The sequence below is a fragment of the Paramisgurnus dabryanus genome, chromosome 20 (assembly GCF_030506205.2).
Source record: "Paramisgurnus dabryanus chromosome 20, PD_genome_1.1, whole genome shotgun sequence".
In the NCBI taxonomy this organism is placed as follows: domain Eukaryota; kingdom Metazoa; phylum Chordata; class Actinopteri; order Cypriniformes; family Cobitidae; genus Paramisgurnus; species Paramisgurnus dabryanus.
The window spans coordinates 7,946,954-7,965,738 of record NC_133356.1 but is presented as its reverse complement, the minus strand read 5'-3'; the positions used below and the strand labels follow the sequence as shown (position 1 = coordinate 7,965,738).

At 37.2% G+C, this 18,785-nt stretch overlaps 1 protein-coding gene across 1 annotated transcript in view; it reads left to right on the top strand.

The window, feature by feature from the left end:
* Window positions 1-15,851: 15,851 nt before the first annotated feature.
* The window catches only part of fbxo11a (F-box protein 11a), a 34,282-nt gene continuing 31,348 nt past the window's right edge, over window positions 15,852-18,785 (top strand). Inside the window, exon 1 of the mRNA XM_065296200.1 lies at window positions 15,852-16,150. Within this exon, the coding sequence (XP_065152272.1) occupies window positions 16,063-16,150 (88 nt within the window). The 5' untranslated portion in view covers window positions 15,852-16,062. The remainder of the gene's footprint in view (window positions 16,151-18,785) is intronic.

Genomic DNA, 18,785 nt, shown 5'->3' with positions numbered 1-18,785 from the left:
ATATGCACATTTAACTTTTCTGGCCTCTTATTGCTACCTGTCCCAACTTTTTTTGGAATGTGTAGCTCTCATGAAATCCAAAATGAGCCAATATTTGGCATGACATTTCAAAATATCTTACTTTCAACATTTGATATGTTATCTATATTCTACTGTGAATAAAATATAAGTTTATGAGATTTGTAAATTATTCCATTCCTTTTTTACTCACAATTTCTACAGTGTCCCAACTTTTTCTGTTTTGGGGTTGTATATATATATATATATATACAGTATATACACATGTAAATGTTTCTTAAATACACATGAGTGTGTGTGTGTGTATTTATATATACATAATAATTACACACAGAACACACAAGTGGCGGCCCGTGACTTTTTTCGAGGGCGCTCGATGCGAAGTTCGTCACAACATGTATGTAGCCCGTCATGTGTGTGGTTCGTAATTTTAAAATTTGTGTTCTGCGTGTCGAATGATCCTATGTGCATCACGTATCTTGTCAAATTAAGTGCTGCAGACACGTCTAAAGGGTTTATGATAAAAGAGACGCTCGCGTTGCCAAATACTCGCATAATCTCATGCATAATCAGAGTTTACTGTTAAGGGAGTGTCTTGCGTGTATTTGTGAACGTGAGCGTCTCTTTTATCATAAACGGTTTTGATGCGTGTCTGCAGGCACTTATTTTGACAAAACACGTGATGCACATGGTTCACATAACGCAACAAACACATATCTTGAAAACACAAGCAACACACATGACACTCCGAACACATATTTTGAATTTGCGCCCCTCGGATGAGCAGTCACGAGCCGCCACTGGAACACACTTGTATATTATGCTAAAACTCACTTTTATTTTGTATGCGATTAATCACGATTAATCTTTGCCCAGCAACTCACCATTGTGGTCAGCACAAACTATGCTTACTCCAGTTCCAAGTAAACCTGTATTGTATGTAGTCTAGTCATATTTTTGTTCACGTTGTGTGGTTTTCTTCGTGGTTTAAAGGATGAGGACGTCACACAACCATCCATGTTGGCGTTTGCCTAATTTGGCTGTTTTTACCAACGTCAATATGGGAAGTATTTTCCTATCCATACATGAAAATGAATAAAAAATGTATGTCTTTGTTTCTATGAGTCTTTTTGAGTAGCATGCATGCACAAAAACATTCAGTTTAGAGTAAACACATTCAGTGAATGAGACCGCAGATGTGTTGATGTCTGTGAGTCTTCCTCGCCTGCAGGCTCACTGAGTTTGGGGTGTACTGGGGAAACCGGTCTGAGATCTGTACAGTGTGTGTGTGTGTTTGTGTGAAATACGCGTGCTGTCCTGCTCTTCTTGCCTCAGTGAACAGTGTTTAATGAAGCAAGAGTGTCCACAGGGCAGACTGGGCCTCGTGTTCCTACGCAACCAGGAGTCATGGGGAGGTGCTGATGTAGTGAATCAGGGCTTTGACTGTCGCATCTTTTCTCTTGCCATAAGAACACACACTTCTAACACAAGGCGACTGTGTCTTTGTTTATGCATCACACACCAGCATCACAGTCACACTTACAGGATTTGAACCAACCCTAAAGTATTAAACTTTTACAAATATATTCACTGTAAGTCCAGACAAGTGCATTCAACTTTAAAAGTATAGGGTAACTCGCTATCCTTAACATTGTTAACAGTATATTTTAATTGGTTGTTCACTAAACGTAAAATGTCTTGTTCCAGCAATACATTTCATGTTCTACAAATACATTAACATGAGAAACTTTTTTCCCATGACTTATTTTAACATCATCTTGCCTCTATAAAAAAGAGTCCACCTTGCAAAACAATAACACCAAGCAAAGCAAAGTCTTCAACTTCCCTTATGAAAATTAACAATGGTTTTATTGTGGTAAAAGTGTAGTAACCATGTTTTTTTGGTGTGTTGATTACTATCAGCAAAACCATGATTTAACTACACTAACCATGGTTTAACTATGGTTTTTGAAAACCATGGTTGTCAAAACCATGGTTATTTTGTGGTTACCATTGTTTTACTACAGTAACCATTTTTTGGTTTGAACTGTAGTAAAACAAGGGTTAATTTTCGTAAGGGTTCAATCGTCATACAGAGACATCAACACTTTACACACAAACCTCAATAAAGGTTGCAGTAATCACATCTCTTGTGATGTAGTACTCGAGTCCGGTCTTGTCTCAGACTCGTTCCTTCAAAGACTCGATCGGTCTTGAGTCAGTGAGAGAAGAAGGACTCGTAATTTCAAGAGTAAAGATACTGCAAAGATACTGCCATTAGATTTATTTATCTTTAGAAAAATAGGCAGAAGATGATGCATGTGGCCTGGCCTAGTTGATTATTTACTGGGGGGATATTTAATCATGAATATGAAAACTGACGAGTTTTTCCTAAAGGACTCGGTCTTGACTCGAACTCGACTATATTTGAAAACCAACGGATTCTGTCTCGACTCGGTCTCGACCCTTTAAAGACTCGGTCTTGACTCGGCATAGGCGGCACTACGGCTTCCATTGGAAACAATTAAAAATACACCGCTTTGGTATGCATGCTACCTTACAGTCGGCGTGTGTTTGCCGCTTTCAGCCATCTTTGGTGTACACACCCTCTTACAGTGTATTAGCGTGATGCATTGACCTACATGAAGTACAATAGATAATATCTTATTAATATCTGTTTTTTCTCATAAGAAATTTAAAGAGAATCTGAGACAGCATTGTTATCAAGCAAAACATCTCAGAGAACTCAATGAATCATCTAAACTTTGGAAGAGGAATAAAATTGTCCAACATTATCACTTCTAAGGTCATGGTTACACTTAAAGGACAAAGTAGACAGGTGATGAGCTATACTTAGTGTAGAGCTAAAGCCCAGGTGATGGCGTGATCCAGTCTCAGGTTGGGCATGAGAAGGTGTGAGATCCTGGTGCCAGCTCCTACAGCGTTGGATCAAATCATACCCAGCTGCAGGCCGGTGGGGCTCATCGGCCATCTGTCCCTGAGCAACAGAGTCGGGCACGGCCCTGAGACGAGCACTGAGGGGCTCCTAACACTCATAAAGGGGGGTATGGAGCTTTTTTCTCTCTCTCCTAGCAACCGTTTCTTCTTTTACATCTTTTTTTGGGGGGGTGGGGGTGAGTAGTATCCTTATGGCAGGGTTTGCTCGGCCTCTCTCACTTTCTTTCACTGTCCTATTTATGGTAATGAGCCATCTGCCCTTTCTCTGATGCTGGTCGAGGAGGGGAGGAGTCTCTAATGGGACTGACCAGAGGTATAGAGACCATATATAGATGATATCTTTCTCTTATTCATTTCTTAACACACAGACTTGTTGATTTGTAATAGAAATGAGTCGATAATTTTAATCCTTATTCATTATAAATGCAAATATATACAGTAATAACTTAAATGCATTTCCTTTGTCAGGGTCCCCAGTACCATTTCATGTCCACGACTCTCCTTGTTTGTGATGATTGTCACTGATTTGATGATTTAAAGGGGACGTTCCAAGACTTTTTTAAGAGGTCAAATAAATCTTTGGTGTCCCCAGAGTATGTATGTGAAGTTTTAGCTCAAAATATCATATAAATAATTTATTATATCATGTAAAAATTGCCACTTCATAGGTGTGAGCAAAACTGTGCCATTTTTAAATGAGCTGATGAAATGCAAAAACTGATCGCAATTGTGCTGTCAATTTCTCTCTCTCTCTCTCTTTCTCTCTCTCTCTCTCTCTCTCTCTCTCTCGCCCTATCTCTGCACTAAATGGCAGTGCTGTGGTTGGAAAGTGCAGATTAAAGGGCGATTTATAATCGTGCGTAGGTCCTACGCCGTAGCTATCCGTAGCCTGTGCGTAGCTCTGCGTAGCCTGACGGGCACCTCACAAAATTCCCTCCCGTCAGGTAAAAAAACTGTGTCATAGGTATTTCTGTTTGAGATTGTGAAAACAAAGATGAGCCAAGTTGAGGAGTGATTTAACTCAAACTGCAACATAAGTCGCTGTTTATTTACTTCCATCATTGCTGGTCTTCTCAAATTATACACAACAAGTTGCTATTTCTTCTTCGTTTGTGGGTTAACTTGCTTAGCTTCTTTTTCTGTGACGACTTCTGCTGCTACTGTGGTTACATGCGTGATTACTGCCATCCAGCGGTTTCGCGTGTGTTTGCACGTCGACGCGGACGTCGACGCAAAAGTATAAATGAAAACCGGCGCGGAACCTACGCCGTCGCGGCTATGCCATAGGACCTACGCACGACTATAAATCGCCCTTAAAGGTGCAGTGTGTAGATTTTCGCCATCTAGTGGTGAGGTTACAAATTGCACCCTTCCCTTTTGAAGCACATAGAAAAGCTACGATAGCCGTCACAGGACAAACTTGTCATCATCTGAGACAACGTAGTGACAAACGCGCTCTGTAGAGCAGTTTGTCCAATCAGGGCTATTGTAGAAACATGGTGGCGCAAAATGGTAGCTTACATGTGGGGGCAGTGTATGTAGATAAAACGGCTCATTCTCAAAATCAAAATTGACCACCACAAAGATGTTTGCACATCGTGTTTATCACTACCTCTGTATCACATGACAGTTTCTGTACAACACCGGTGGCGTCGTCATTCGACGCGCTCCGCTGAGCATCATTTAAGTTGCAAATACGCATATAATGCGCACGTGGGGTACTATGCAATGAAAAAGTGCCAAAGTTAATAAAAACAATACAGTTCATTATATAAGGTCTTTATACACCACTGATAATATATTTATCTATATTATATTGCGTTGCTGTCAAAAGATCCTTTTAAAATTTACACACTGCACCTTTAAGGGGCTGTATTATCCCTTTTGACATCACAAGGGGAGCCAAATTACCTATTTTTTCACATGCTTGCAGGGAATGGTTTACCAAAACTAAGTTACTGGGTTGTTTTTTGTTCATATTTTCTAGGTTGATAAAAGCATGGGGACCCAATTATAGCATTAAATAGCACTTGAAAAAAGTCAGATTTTCATGATATGTCCCCTTTAAAATATTTTATAAGTTTTAGGTCAGATTTCACATGAAATGTCAGTTGTTTTTCAGTTTAAAGGGGACAGAGAATGAAAAACAATTTTGACCTTGTCTTTGTTGAATAATGGTAGTCTACCCACATTCACAAACATACAAAAAGTGCTAGACATGCTAAACATCTCAGTCTAATAGAAATTCCTCTTTTAGAAATGTCAGCCAGAAAACGGCCCAATCTGAAAAACTGATGCTTATGACATCACAGGCATCTCACTGCCCCTCCACTTTAAAATAATTGGCTACATTTTTTGAGTGGCAGCAAAGTCAGCCAATCAGTAATGAGATTGCAAGTTAAGCCAGTAGGGGGAGCCAAATAGGTGCAAAACCACTTGTTTAAAATCCCCCACCCTAATAGAGCTATCTGAGAGAGGTTTTTAGGAAGCTTCTAAGGCATTCAGACCCAAACAAAAAAAAATTTGTCTACATGTCACATCACAGAACAAGAATAAATACTCCGTTCAATCATTCTATGTCACCTTTAAGTAACCAATATGTGATCCTGGACCTCAAAACCAGTCAAAAGCATGGGAATATTTATAGCAATAGCAAACAATACATTGTATGGGTCAAAATTATTGTCTTTTATGCCAAAAATCATTAAGATATTAAGCAAAGAACATTTTCCATGAAAATGTTTTGTAAATGTCATGATCCTGTCTTCAGGTCACAGTTTTTAGTCATAGTGACAGGATCATGGCAGCCCAATGTTTTGAGTGAGAGCACTGGCTTTGTTTTTTTTATAGCCATGTGCTTTCTGTCTCGTCTTCTGACCCCGCCCCTTGTTTCCTCGTTAATTATCCCATCATTGTTTGATTCATGTCACCTGTTCCCCTCTTGATTTGCTCCCCTATTTAATGCCCTTGTGTTTGCTGTCCTGTGCTCGATCGTCTGTTTTTGTGGAGGTTGTGTTGCCTGTCACATAGTCTAGTCAAGTCTTGTTCATTGTAAAGATTATTTTATGTTTATTGTCTTGTTCACTGTTTGTTTTCAGTCTAGTCTAGTCAAGTTTATTATCTAGTTTAGTGTTTAGTCTGTCATTCGTCAGATCTTGTTTTTGCCCCCTCGTGGGTTTTGTTTTCCAGTTTTTTTTAATAAAGTTATCCTTGTTCCCTTAGTCTGTCTGCGCTTGGGTTCTGTCTCCTGGTAATTCCTGACAGTAAATATATCAAAACTTTATTTTTGTGAGTGGATGAAGTTTCTAAGGACTTCATTTGGACAACTTTAAAGGCAATGTTCTCAAAATTTAGATTATTTCACCTTAGATTCCAGAGTTTCAAATAGTTCTAAACTATACATCAATAGAAAGCAGAGATGTTACCAGACTTTTAAACAGAGATGTCAATAGAGAGGCAGACTGCAACTTTATGAAAATTCATATTTGTAAAAAATACTTTTACCTTTGATTACAGTAATAATACAGGTCACTTTTTATGCTTTATCCTAAAGTACGAACCTGACATAAAAACAAATATTACACTGTCAGAAAAATTGTCAAAAAATGGTCTGCAGCTCTCAGTGGGGCAGTGCTCTTTAAAATGTCCTAATTTGTACCATTCAGGAATAGGATTTGTATACATTTATGGCGCTTTTCCATTGCATAGTACCCCACGGTTTAGTTTAGTTTGGGTCGGGTCAGCTTACTTTTGGGAGCTTTTCCATTGGGTGCAGTACGTAGTACCCGATACTTTTTTTCGTACCACCTCGGTTGGGGTTCCAAGCGACCCGAGCTGATACCAAACGTGACGCGAAAACACTGTAGATCACTGATTGGTCTGAGAGAAGCGTCATCGCTATAATGTAAATATTAGCATTAGCTTACTGCTAGCTTGCGCTGTTTCAAGCAAACATGTTGTTATCTGTGTTCTGCTATAAGTTTCCAAACACCCTTTTAGCGATGAAAAACAACCGCAGGTTGAGAATCCGGGACACCATAACAGTTTTTTCCAGACTTGCAGTTTGTGGCGGCACATTCGCGACGTGCACGTCCGCATTATATATGCTTAAATGCAACTTGAACATCGACTGACGCCACGGGTCAGGTGTTTGAACAGAAACTGTCATGTGAGACAGAGGTAGTTATAAACGCGATGTGCAAACATCTATTTGTGGTGGCCAATTTTAATTTTGTGGCAGACTGAGAAATAAATGAATGTATGGGAATGTACAACAACGCTCTCACGTGTATGATGTCACAGCAGTAGGCAGCGTAAATATAACGACACGCCTATAATCCCTCCCACTCCGAAGTGATACTAAACTCGATGGAAAAGCTAACCACGCCAAAGTGAGGTGAGCTGACCCGACCCAAACTAAACTAAACCGTGGGGTACTATGCAACGGAAAAGCGCCATTAGTACCTATATGTACCTTTGAGGTACTAATATGGGGCGGCATTGGCTCAGTGGTTCATGTAGGTTGTCTACAAACCATCAGGTTTGTGGTTCAATTCCCGGCTCCACCTAACCAAGTGTCGAGGTGTCCATGAGCAAGACACCTAACCCCAGCTTCTCCCGACAAACTGGATGGCGCCTTGCATTGCTGACATGTGAGGGTGAATGTGAGGCAACTTGTAAAGCGCTTTGGAGAGCGTTGTTTTTTTTTGACAGTGTACACTGCAAAAAATTATTTTCAAGAAAAAAAATTTGTAGTATTTTTGTCTTGTTTTCAGTAAAAATATCTAAAAATTCTTAAATTACAAAAAAAAAAATTGTCAAGTTTTTAGACCAAAAATATCAAATGTAAGTAATTTTGTGCATAAAAAAAGAAAAAAATCTGCAAATGGGGTAAGCTAATTTTTCTTGAAAATTTCTTGCAGTGTATTACTAAAATTTGGGCACAAATGTTTTGAGGTCTCAGAAATGCTTTTGGTCATTAAAGGGATAGTTCACCCAAAAATGAAAATTCTGTTATCATGTACTCACTTTCATGTTGTTACAAACCCGCATAAATTTCTTTGTTCTGATGAACACAAAGGAAGATATTTTGATAAATGTTTGTGATCAAACCGTTTGTGGACCCCATTTACTTCCATAGTATTCTTTTTCCCTTCTATGGAAGTGAATGGGGTCCACGAACAGTTTGGTTACAAACATTTCTCAAAATATCTTCCTCTGTGTTCATCAGAACAAAGAAATGTATGCAGGTTTGTAACAACATGACAGTGAGTAAATTATGACAGAATTTTTATTTTTGGGTGAACTATCCCTTTAATCTTAGTTCAGAAAGCATAACTATATGAGAATGTGCAGAAACAGTGTGTGACTCTCAGCAGTGTTTGTATGTGTGTAGGCTGCAGTATGACAAACCCACAGTGTGTGATGAGAAAGTGTGAAGGTAAACTGTGATAGCCTGCATCACCCTTGAATCCGTTCATGAAATATGTGTATGTGTGAGGTATCATTTTTTTATGTGATATATAGTTTTATGATAAGCATGTTTGTATCACATGAGCGATGACGGAGATAAGATTACAGTATGGCTTCAAGCCTCTGTGTGTATTTAAATGTAGGCCAATGGGAATACAGTATTCAGATAAAATAGGCTGTGGTCTTATTTTGATCATAAGTGACGATGACTGGGTTTGCTTTAAGTAAAGGGGTGCAGTTTCTAAATGGGATGGGGATGAACTGATTTTAGGGGCGATGCTTGTTCTATCACTGATTAAATCTGATTTCTTGTATGGTTCCTATCAGACACTGTTGCAGTAATGCCTCTGATATGTATGTTGTCTAACGCGCCTTAAGATTTCAGCACATATCCTGATGCACATAAGCATAGGTCAATTATCCTTTCTTTCTAAAATGACACCAGCCCCCTTCAGGTAGTGTGAACACTTTTCCTAACAATTGAATCTTACTGCATACATAAATAAACTCTCTGTTGTTAATTGGAGGGGGGGGTAAAAATATACGATTCCACCAAGTAAATCAATAACTGTGTCAGTACTGGTTTGCGTGTAACAGTCAGACAGATAGCATCACAAGGGCATGTGATTTTTACATGATACGGTTGTCATAGCAGCACCCCGCATCACACTAAGACAGTGAACAGATCATTAAAGCTTTCCGAGGACAAGAAAAAAATATATACAAGCCGAAATGTCTAATCACAGAAAACATATGAACTTAAGGTGTAAAGTTTCTAAAGAAAATGTTAGTGGTGTTGTAATGTGCTGCTCCTGTATAGCTCAATGGTAGAGAATTGCATTCGCAGCGTCATGGGTTTGATCCCAGGAACACACATAAAGTTGTATACCTTTTAAGTCGTTTGGGATAGAAGGGTCTACCAAATGCATTAAAATGTATGTTATAAATGTGCAAAAGTCACAATCCTTTGGTATTCATGAAGTTGTTGCTGCAGCGTTTGGAAAGTATTCAATGGGTTGCAATGTGATTCCTATATATACTAATATATTAATCGCATACAAAATAAAAGTTTGTGTTTGCATAATATATTTGCATGTGTATTGTGTGTAATTATAATGTACACTCGCCTAAAGGATTATTAGGAACACCTGTTCAATTTCTCATTAATGCAGTTATCTAATCAACCAATCACATGGCAGTTGCTTCAATGAATTTAATGGTGTGGTCCTGGTCAAGACAATCTCCTGAACTCCAAACTGAATGTCAGAATGGGAAAGAAAGGTGATTTAAGCAATTTTGAGCGTAGCATGGTTGTTGGTGCCAGACAATCATAATCTGCTCAATTACTGGGATTTTTACGCACAACCATTTCTAGGGTTTACAAAGAATGATGTGAAAAGGGAAAAACATCCAGTATGCGGCAGTCCTATGATCGAAAATGTCTTGTTGATGTTAGAGGTCAGAGGAGAATGGGCCAACTGATACAAGCTTACAGAAGATCAACTTTGACTGGAATAACTGCTTGTTACAACCGAGGTATGCAGCAAAGCATTTGTGAAGCCACAACACACACAACCTTGAGGCGGATGGGCTACAACAACAGAAGACCCCACCGGGTACCACTCATCTCCACTACAAATAGGAAAAAGAAGCTAAAATTTGCACGAGCTCAACAAAATTGGACAGTTGAAGACTGGAAAAATGTTGCCTGGTCTGATGAGTCTCGATTTCGATTGAGACATTCAGATGGTAGAGTCAGAATTTGGCGTAAACAGAATGAGAACATGGATCCATCATGCCTTGTTACCACTGTGCAGGCTGCTGCTGGTGGTGTAATGGTGTGGGGGATGTTTTCTTGGCACCCTTTAGGCCTCTTAGTGCCAATTGGGCATCGTTTAAATGCCACGGCCTACCTGAGCATTGTTTCTGACCATGTCCATCCCTTTATGACCACCATGTATCCATCCTCTGATGGCTACTTCCAGCAGGATAATGCACATGTCACAAAGCTCGAATCATTTCAAATTGGTATATATATATATATATATATATATATATATATATATATATATATATATATAATGTTTTTAATTTTTATGTTTTTAATTTTGTGTACATATTTCCTGTATTTTCTGGTTGTATCTTACAAAATTGTAAAAAATAAATAAATATGGAGGACATTAAAACTGCTAAAACAACAAAGATTGCCTTTTGACTTTTGCACAGTACTAATCATTTGAAAGTTGAATAAATAAGCTTTCATTGATGTATGGTTTGATAGGACAGGACAATATTTGTCCGAGATACAACTATTTGAAAATCTGGAATCTAAGGGTGCAACAAAATCGAAATATTGAGAAAAGCATCGTTAAAGTTGTCCAAATGAAGTCCTTAGCAACACATACTACGAATGATAAATAGATTTTTTTATATATATTTATGGTTTGGAATGTACAAAATACCTTCATGGAACATGATCTTTACTTAATACGTGTGAAGTAGCTGTGACGTAGGTGTGAAGTCTGAATAACGACTTGCCTCTGAGAGACTTCTTTTAATTTAGTGTCATGGTTTTTGTCTGGCATGTTTTTCTCATTGTGGGCAATATGAAAGTGGAAAGCACTTTGGTCAACAAGTGTTGTTTTTAAATGTGCTAAAGAAATAAATGTTGTTGTTGCTGTAATATCCTAATGAGTTTGGGCATTAATTGACCCATTCAATGTTGCTACAAATATGGTTTTGTGGTCCAGGGTCAAAAATTGTATTGTTTAAATTCATGCCAACAAGACCATTTTGAATTGAATTGAACATTGCACTGACCTCAGTGACTGAATGTGATATCAAATATATCAGTCTGTATCTGGCCTTGATAAACAAGTTGTTTCAGTTCCTTTACCAGCAGCCATAGGGAACCATGCGTTCGTTCAACAGTTGAGCTGTTTGCCACATCCTGCTGCTTTACACACACAAACATACAACCAGCTTCCTGTCACTGCATGGCAGCACCAGCTGGAGGTGACTGATAGTCGTTTAGTATGTGCCACACCCTCACATGCTAGGTGATATTATTTCAATATATTTATTTATTTCACTACTGTAAGGTCAGAGAGGCACAGTTTCATAGACTCAAATATCAACTAAATTAAGTGTAATTCTAGATCATTCAATCTGACATCATTTCATTGTCTTCCTCCTTTTCCTCCAAAAATCCCCTAGACTTACACTGGAGGATCGACCTATATAGAGAGGGACCAGAATATCACAGGGACTTTTGACCATGTGCCCTTTGCATTTAACCCATCTCAGTGAGTAGTGAACACACAATGAAGGTCTCTCAAGGGCACCTCAGTGGCAACCTGCCGGTCGTGAGACTTGAACCGACGACCTTTGTGTTAAGCTATCGACCACACACTGACAACTGACTATTAACCAGCAGCCTTAATGTCAATCCTGAATACTTTTGTGCCACGCATATTATTCCCAGACAACAGATGAATCGACACCGGATCAGGGCCGAAATCAGCGGATCCGGTGCGAATTCGATGCGAATCCGGCCCAGAGTTGTCTGGGTTTTCTTTATTCTTTTGTGTACGTTGTGTGCAGTTTCGCGTAAGTTACTAAAAGAAAGTAATTAATTACTAGTTACTTATTGCATCTTTCATCATGTAATTAGATTACTGTACAAATAACTCTCTTCAAAAAGTATTTAATTGCTTTCTAAATCATATTTAGTAAATGATACAAAGATAGGCTTAAAATGACTCGAATAAATCATAACAGCACATAAACTATTCTGGTAGGGTCCAATTCTTACTATTAACTAACTATGAACTACTTTTTCCTCAATATACTCTATTAATACTTAGTAAAGTAGTTGTTAATTTTAAGTAGGATATTGGTATAAATGGAGACATTAAGGAAGTAGAATAAGGTTTTGCAGAATCAGGCATTAATATGTGCTAGAAGTACTAATAAACTCAGTAATATTAATGCTAATAAACAACCAGTTAATAGTGAGGATTGAAAACTAGAGTGTTACCATTATTCCTATTAAAGAGCACCTATTTCATTGCTAAAAACAACGTTATTTTGTGTATTTGTTATAATACAATGTGTTTGTGTGGTTTACGATAAAAAAACACATTTTTTGTAGCTCCAGATTTCACTATTTTCCTGAAACACAGGGATTGAAAAGCTCTGTGTTCCTGATTGGCCTGCTAATCTGTACGTTGTGTTGCCTGAATACGTCAGCCGGAAATGTGACGCTCCTTACCACGTTTGAAAGATTTTTTGGCTAACATTAGTTAACTTACAGGCTGTGAGTCCGAAGCAGGAGGAATTATGATAATGTCGGTCTTGTCTACATCCCCAATCCCAGGAAGTAAACTATTGCCTACAATCTGTGTGTTTGTTGTAGTCCAAGAAAAGAGATTCACGTTGGATAACTCGCGCCATTGTTTACTTTGGGGTTTGTACCTTTTGCATATCGTTAACATGTACTAATACACACTTACACACCAACGGAAATTTAAAAACCTGAATTGGACAATAGGGTTTTTTTTTTACAAATCAAAGTATTACAAGTGAGAAGGATACATAAAAAACATGCATTTTAAACATACGATTTAAAATTTTGATATTAAATCGACTATAGTATTACAGTATAGCTGTTCTACAGTCAATATTTACTTAAAGGTGCAGTGTGTAATTTTTAAAAGGATCTCTTGACAGAAATGCAATATAATATACAAAACTACATTATCATTGGTGTATAACAACCTTTTTATAATGAATTGTTATGTTTTCATTACATTAGAATGAGATGTTTTTATCTACATGCATGAGGGTCCCCTTACGTGGAAGTCACCATTTTGTGCCACCACGTTTCTACAGAAGCCCTAAACGGACAAACATTTTTGTCTCCGACGATGACATGTTTTTCCGGTGGCGACTACGGTAGCTTCTCTATGCGTTGGACTGAGCCGTTGGTTGCAATTCGCAATCTCACCACTAGATGCTGCTAAATTTTACACACTGCACCTTTAAATCAGAAGTAACTGTAATTCAATTACAGGAAAAATAAGAGTAAGCCTTTACATTACTTTTTTAGGGGAAAAGTAATTAAATTACAGTAACTAATTACTATTAACTATTTACACCCAACACTTTTGTTTGTAGTTATGTGTACATATATGTGGTTATCATATGATGTTGTGTAAATCTGTTATATTGTGTTGCGTGTGTGTGTAATCAAGATTTGTAAATTGTGATGTGTAAATCTGATGTCTATTGTAAACTGAACTACCTACTGTTGCACTTGTGTATATGGTTGAGTCACAGATAATACTAGGGTTTGATTCGATTTAAATGTAAAAAAAGTACTTGGTGGTACAGTGATGACATAGTTGTCATAGTATTTTGATATAAAAAATTCCACTGTGATTCAACACTTGAAGTTCTTATTATAATAGATCATATATGTGGGTATTTCAATATATCATGGTACTTACTATTAATTTATAATTATAAGTTTCACCCACATATGCTTATGGACAATTTTGTGCAGCAAATATATGTTTAAAACGTATCTGTGGGATGTGTTTTCTTCACTAGGTTATTTCTCTTTTAGTTGCTATCTTTCAAAGAGCTCAAGCTAGTGTGTTTTAATATAATGGTGTACAGAGACATCTAGCGGCAGAATCGTATATTTACAGATCAGACATTTTTTATGGCAGATTAATTTCTAACTCTCGTTTTACTACAAATCAAGTCTAATTATCTCCTTATTTGATTAAATGTTGTCACAACATATCTTTTGATATTTAAATATCCGTGAATCAGGGTGGTATAACATGACTTCCTAATGCAATGACTGTTGGAGATATCACATTTGTTGGATTATTTATTTCCCAAAGCATGTATTATTTAATACAGTGCTACTAAATTACTGTCATCACATACTGTATAACAAGGCCACATATTTCTGGTTAATGGATGCATTTAAATACTTAATCGTTTATAAATAATTAAATTACCATTTCAAATCTGCCACTTTCTCAGAATATTTATTTCACATTTCAAATCAAGCAGAAACCTATAGGAACACGTTTAGATACAAATGTTGGACAGTAATTATGTAAGTAATACAATAGACATCTCATGACATTCATCGGACGTATCTGAGAAAAGTACTTTCAAAAATAGGATAAAAGTGCTGCTTTACAAGAAATGATTAATCTTCATCCATTTGATAACAACAAGCAAAAATGTCAGTTTTTGGGTGTGTCCTTTAAAATGCAAATGAGCTGAAACCTGCATTAAATGGCAGTGACGTGGTTGGATAGTGCAGATTAAGGGGTGGTCTCCTCTTCTGACATCACAAGGGGAGCCAAATGTCAATGACTTATTTTTTTACATGCTTGCAGAGAATGGTTTACCAAAACTAAGTTACTGGGTTGATCTTTTTCAAATTTTCTAGGTTGATAGAAGCACTGGGGACTCAAATATAGCACTTAAACACGAAAAAAGTCAGATTTTCATGATATGTCCCCTTTAATAAAAGCATAGGATAAACACTCACGGCATGTATTATGGTTTGCAGCTGTGAATCACAACATTGGTTATTTACAAAAAAAACTTTTAAACCTCTAGAACAGTGGTTCTCAAACTGGGGGCTGCGAGATTGTAAAAGGGGCCCCAGTTTTATGACATTTTATAAAATACATTATTTTTGGTATGAATTCTGTGTAATTAAACCTTAGAAAAATAAGGCTACTTACCAACAGCACTACATTGTGTAATTAAATCTTTTGTTTTATAATGTTTTATGTCATAATTTTTCTTTAGGGGGGCATGAAGGGATCCACCCAACCCAAGGAGGCCCCGTGCCGAAAACGTTTGATAACCACTTATTTATATCTATGGTGAGATTCATTAATAATATTAGGCATTTCAGTAATATATTTTTTTTTAGATATGTGAATATTTGTTATTGATTCTATTTTTCTGCACACACACATAGGCCTATACCTGTCTGTTCTGATGTGACGTCAGTTTAACCAGGTGTTAGTGTCAAAGATTTCACTAAAGTGATCGATTGTTCATTCAGCTGACAGTGACAGTGCACCTGTAATTGATGTCAATTATAGATTTCATGATCTCTGCGCGAATGCATTACATAAAATAGCATATTGATACTATATATAATGTGTCACTCTTTTTGTAAGTGTTACAAATCATAGTAATTTAATATAGGCATATACCATGGTATTGTATTGTATTTAAGCACAATGACATTTACAGTGGTAAATACCATGGTATTTAGTGGTTCATATGATACCATGGTAATACCATGGTACTTTTGTGTGTGTGTGTGTGTGCGTGTGCGTGTGTGTGCGTGTGTGAGTAAATGGCTCCTCCTGCCACAGAAAATCGAAATCGGAGGTCTCGGACCGGAGCGCTCGGACAGTAAAATCGCTTCCTCGGAGCCCAAACCGAGCAGATTTTCTGTGCAATGCACTTTAGGCTTTTATTTGCATTTTCTCAACTGATAGCAGTGTAAAGATCCAAAGGAAAGGGCTGCAGTGGTGTGTGTTTTAACCCGAAACCCGTCAAATGAACTCCGTCAGAGCGACTAACCGCAGACCCCGGCGAGTGTCGAGGCCGCGCCCGGTGCCGCCGGACAGAAACAACGCAGAAAGAGGTGAATATTTCTTTTACAAACACCAGACTGTGTTTGATTCACATGAAAGCCATTAATTTAAGACGAGCTGTGTTGTTTCCGGGCGCTTTCGTGTGGCGATGTGTGTATTTTTAAGGTATTTGTGTTCATTTGTATTCGTCAGGAAACACCGAGGCTTCTCATCTTCCCGCAGGCCGCGCTTTGTTTGACTAGATATGATCTGCCCTCTTGTCTGCTGTAAACCTGCTTTATCTGGTTATTGTACACTTAATTCTTGTCAGAATGAACTAGTCGTGGGGTTTAATCTCATACGAGTTTAAGGGACCGCACTGTGGATGATATAAATTAGTGAGAAATGTAAGAGGTCAGTTGTTTTACATCACTGTGATCATTAGCATTTGCTCTTAGCAGTACGACAGCTAACCCAACCAAACATCGTATATATCACACAAACACGAATTAATATAACAGCTTTCGCAATTATTTATGTGACATTAGATGAAACTACGCAATTATGTCGTTTTATGAAACTTGACGTGTGTATACAGGTAACAAAACATTACCAGAAACGTACCGTGGTAATACCATGTTTTTGTACATGGTTTGTAGTACTGCTATTGCATTCTTTAAGACTTATTAAGTCCCCTGTAAACACCATGAATATAGTAATCATGTTTTGGGGCATTAATACAATGTAAAACCATGGTACATGATGGCTGGTTGTTGTATTCCTGTGGATGTCCCATTGACTTTTTATGTGGTTGAGTTATTGTAGTTGCTTTGTTTTGGTGATTAGTTGGGGGTTGGTAAACTGTAGTGACTAGTTTACGTGTTGGTTAACCAGTTTCAAATGGCTCTGAGACTGAGACTTTGTTAATGGAGTTATGAATCACAGTTAAACAACAACATTTACATATGGGTACATAATGTAGTGTAAAACATGAGGTCAGGCTTTATGTTTTTGACTGTATACATTACCTTTGTGCTTATGACAGATTTGGTGGATTACTGCATTGTCAGTTTAGTTGTTATTCAGTACACTCCTGTGTATTGTAGAATTCAGATGCGTCTACTTTTTGGTCAGTTGTCGTATTAGTTATTTAGTAGTAGTGATGCATAACGATTAATCGCGATTAATCTATAGCAGAATAAAATATGTATTTACATCATATATCTGTGTAAACTTTGTATAATAATTATGTATATATAAATATGCACACATGCATGTATAATTTTAAGAAAAAATATATTTATGAATTAAGTATTTATTTTTATATATAATATAAATTTTACATTAATATACAAATGTATATAGACATGTTAACATTTCTTAAATATATACGTGCATGTATGTGCATTTATCTATACAAAGTTATTATACCGTACAGTTCAATTGGTGTAGTGAATTGGTGTAATTCGAGTTTAGTTGTTAGACTTAAATTGAAGGACTACTCCTTGCACTGAAATAAATGACTGTAAGCCTTTTGTGAAAATTATGAGACAGGTGAAGGCATTTTAAAGGGATAGTTTGCCCAAAAATGAAAATTCTGTCATCATTTACTCAACCTCATGTTGTTACAAACCTGTATACATTTCTTTGTTTTGATGAACACAAAACAAGATATTTTGAGGAATGTTTGTATCCAAACCGTTTATGAGCCCCATTTACTTCCATAGTATTCTTTTTTTTCTACTATGGAAGTGAATGGGCACTATGATTGGTTTGAGTTGAGTAAAAAATATTTTTGGGGGGTGAAATATCCCTTTAATGTCTTTCTGCAGGTTCTCACACATGCGCTGCGTCCAAAACCGCCTACATCTATGCTATGTAGTACGCAAAAGCAGTAGGTGAGGCGAGTTTTATGTCCGAATTTATAGTATTTGAAAAACAGTAGGCAAAAAGTACCCAGATGACCTATTTCTTTCAGCAAGATCTCGAAGTGTTAATTTGTTGGGAGCTTTACTATCCCGTGAGCCCCCGGGAAAGAAGTTATCAAATGGAGGTAACCGTGTAATATCATATCGAGATTTATTAAGTAGTCAAAACCATAAAAATTACAAAAATATTTTATTTAAAATGTTTATTTATACCTCTTCAGGTAACTTATCTGGACCAAAAGAACAACATGAGCGTTGACATGATTGATATGGTATTGAGTAGGGATGTCACGGTACCAAAAATCTAGTAGTCGGTACCAATACCACAAAAAACAAAAAGTACACTGTACTCAGTACCTAAGTCGGTACCACAGTGTGTAAAAAAGAACAATTATACTTAAACTTTTTTTTTTTTTTTAAAACATTATAGAAAACTTTTAAGAGCTTCTGTTTAGGTTGTTTGTGTTAACGTTTGTTGACTTTTCTCCTGACTCTCTTGGTGTACATCCTCCTCTGGCTGATACTGTCAAAAAGAGAGCGAATAAGAAAGATATTTTATTTATTAAACATACTGTCTGACAATGCCTAATAAATCAGCTAAGGCTACAGGTGCTAAGGTTCACTTATAAACACACGCACGCGCACACACACATACTCTGAATGCAAGTATTAGTTTAATATCACTCACATTGTTGCAGGATGAAAATGGTTATTAAAAACCCTTAACATTTCAATAATTATTGAATCCAGTGACAATAGGCTACGTTTCGCTGACAGG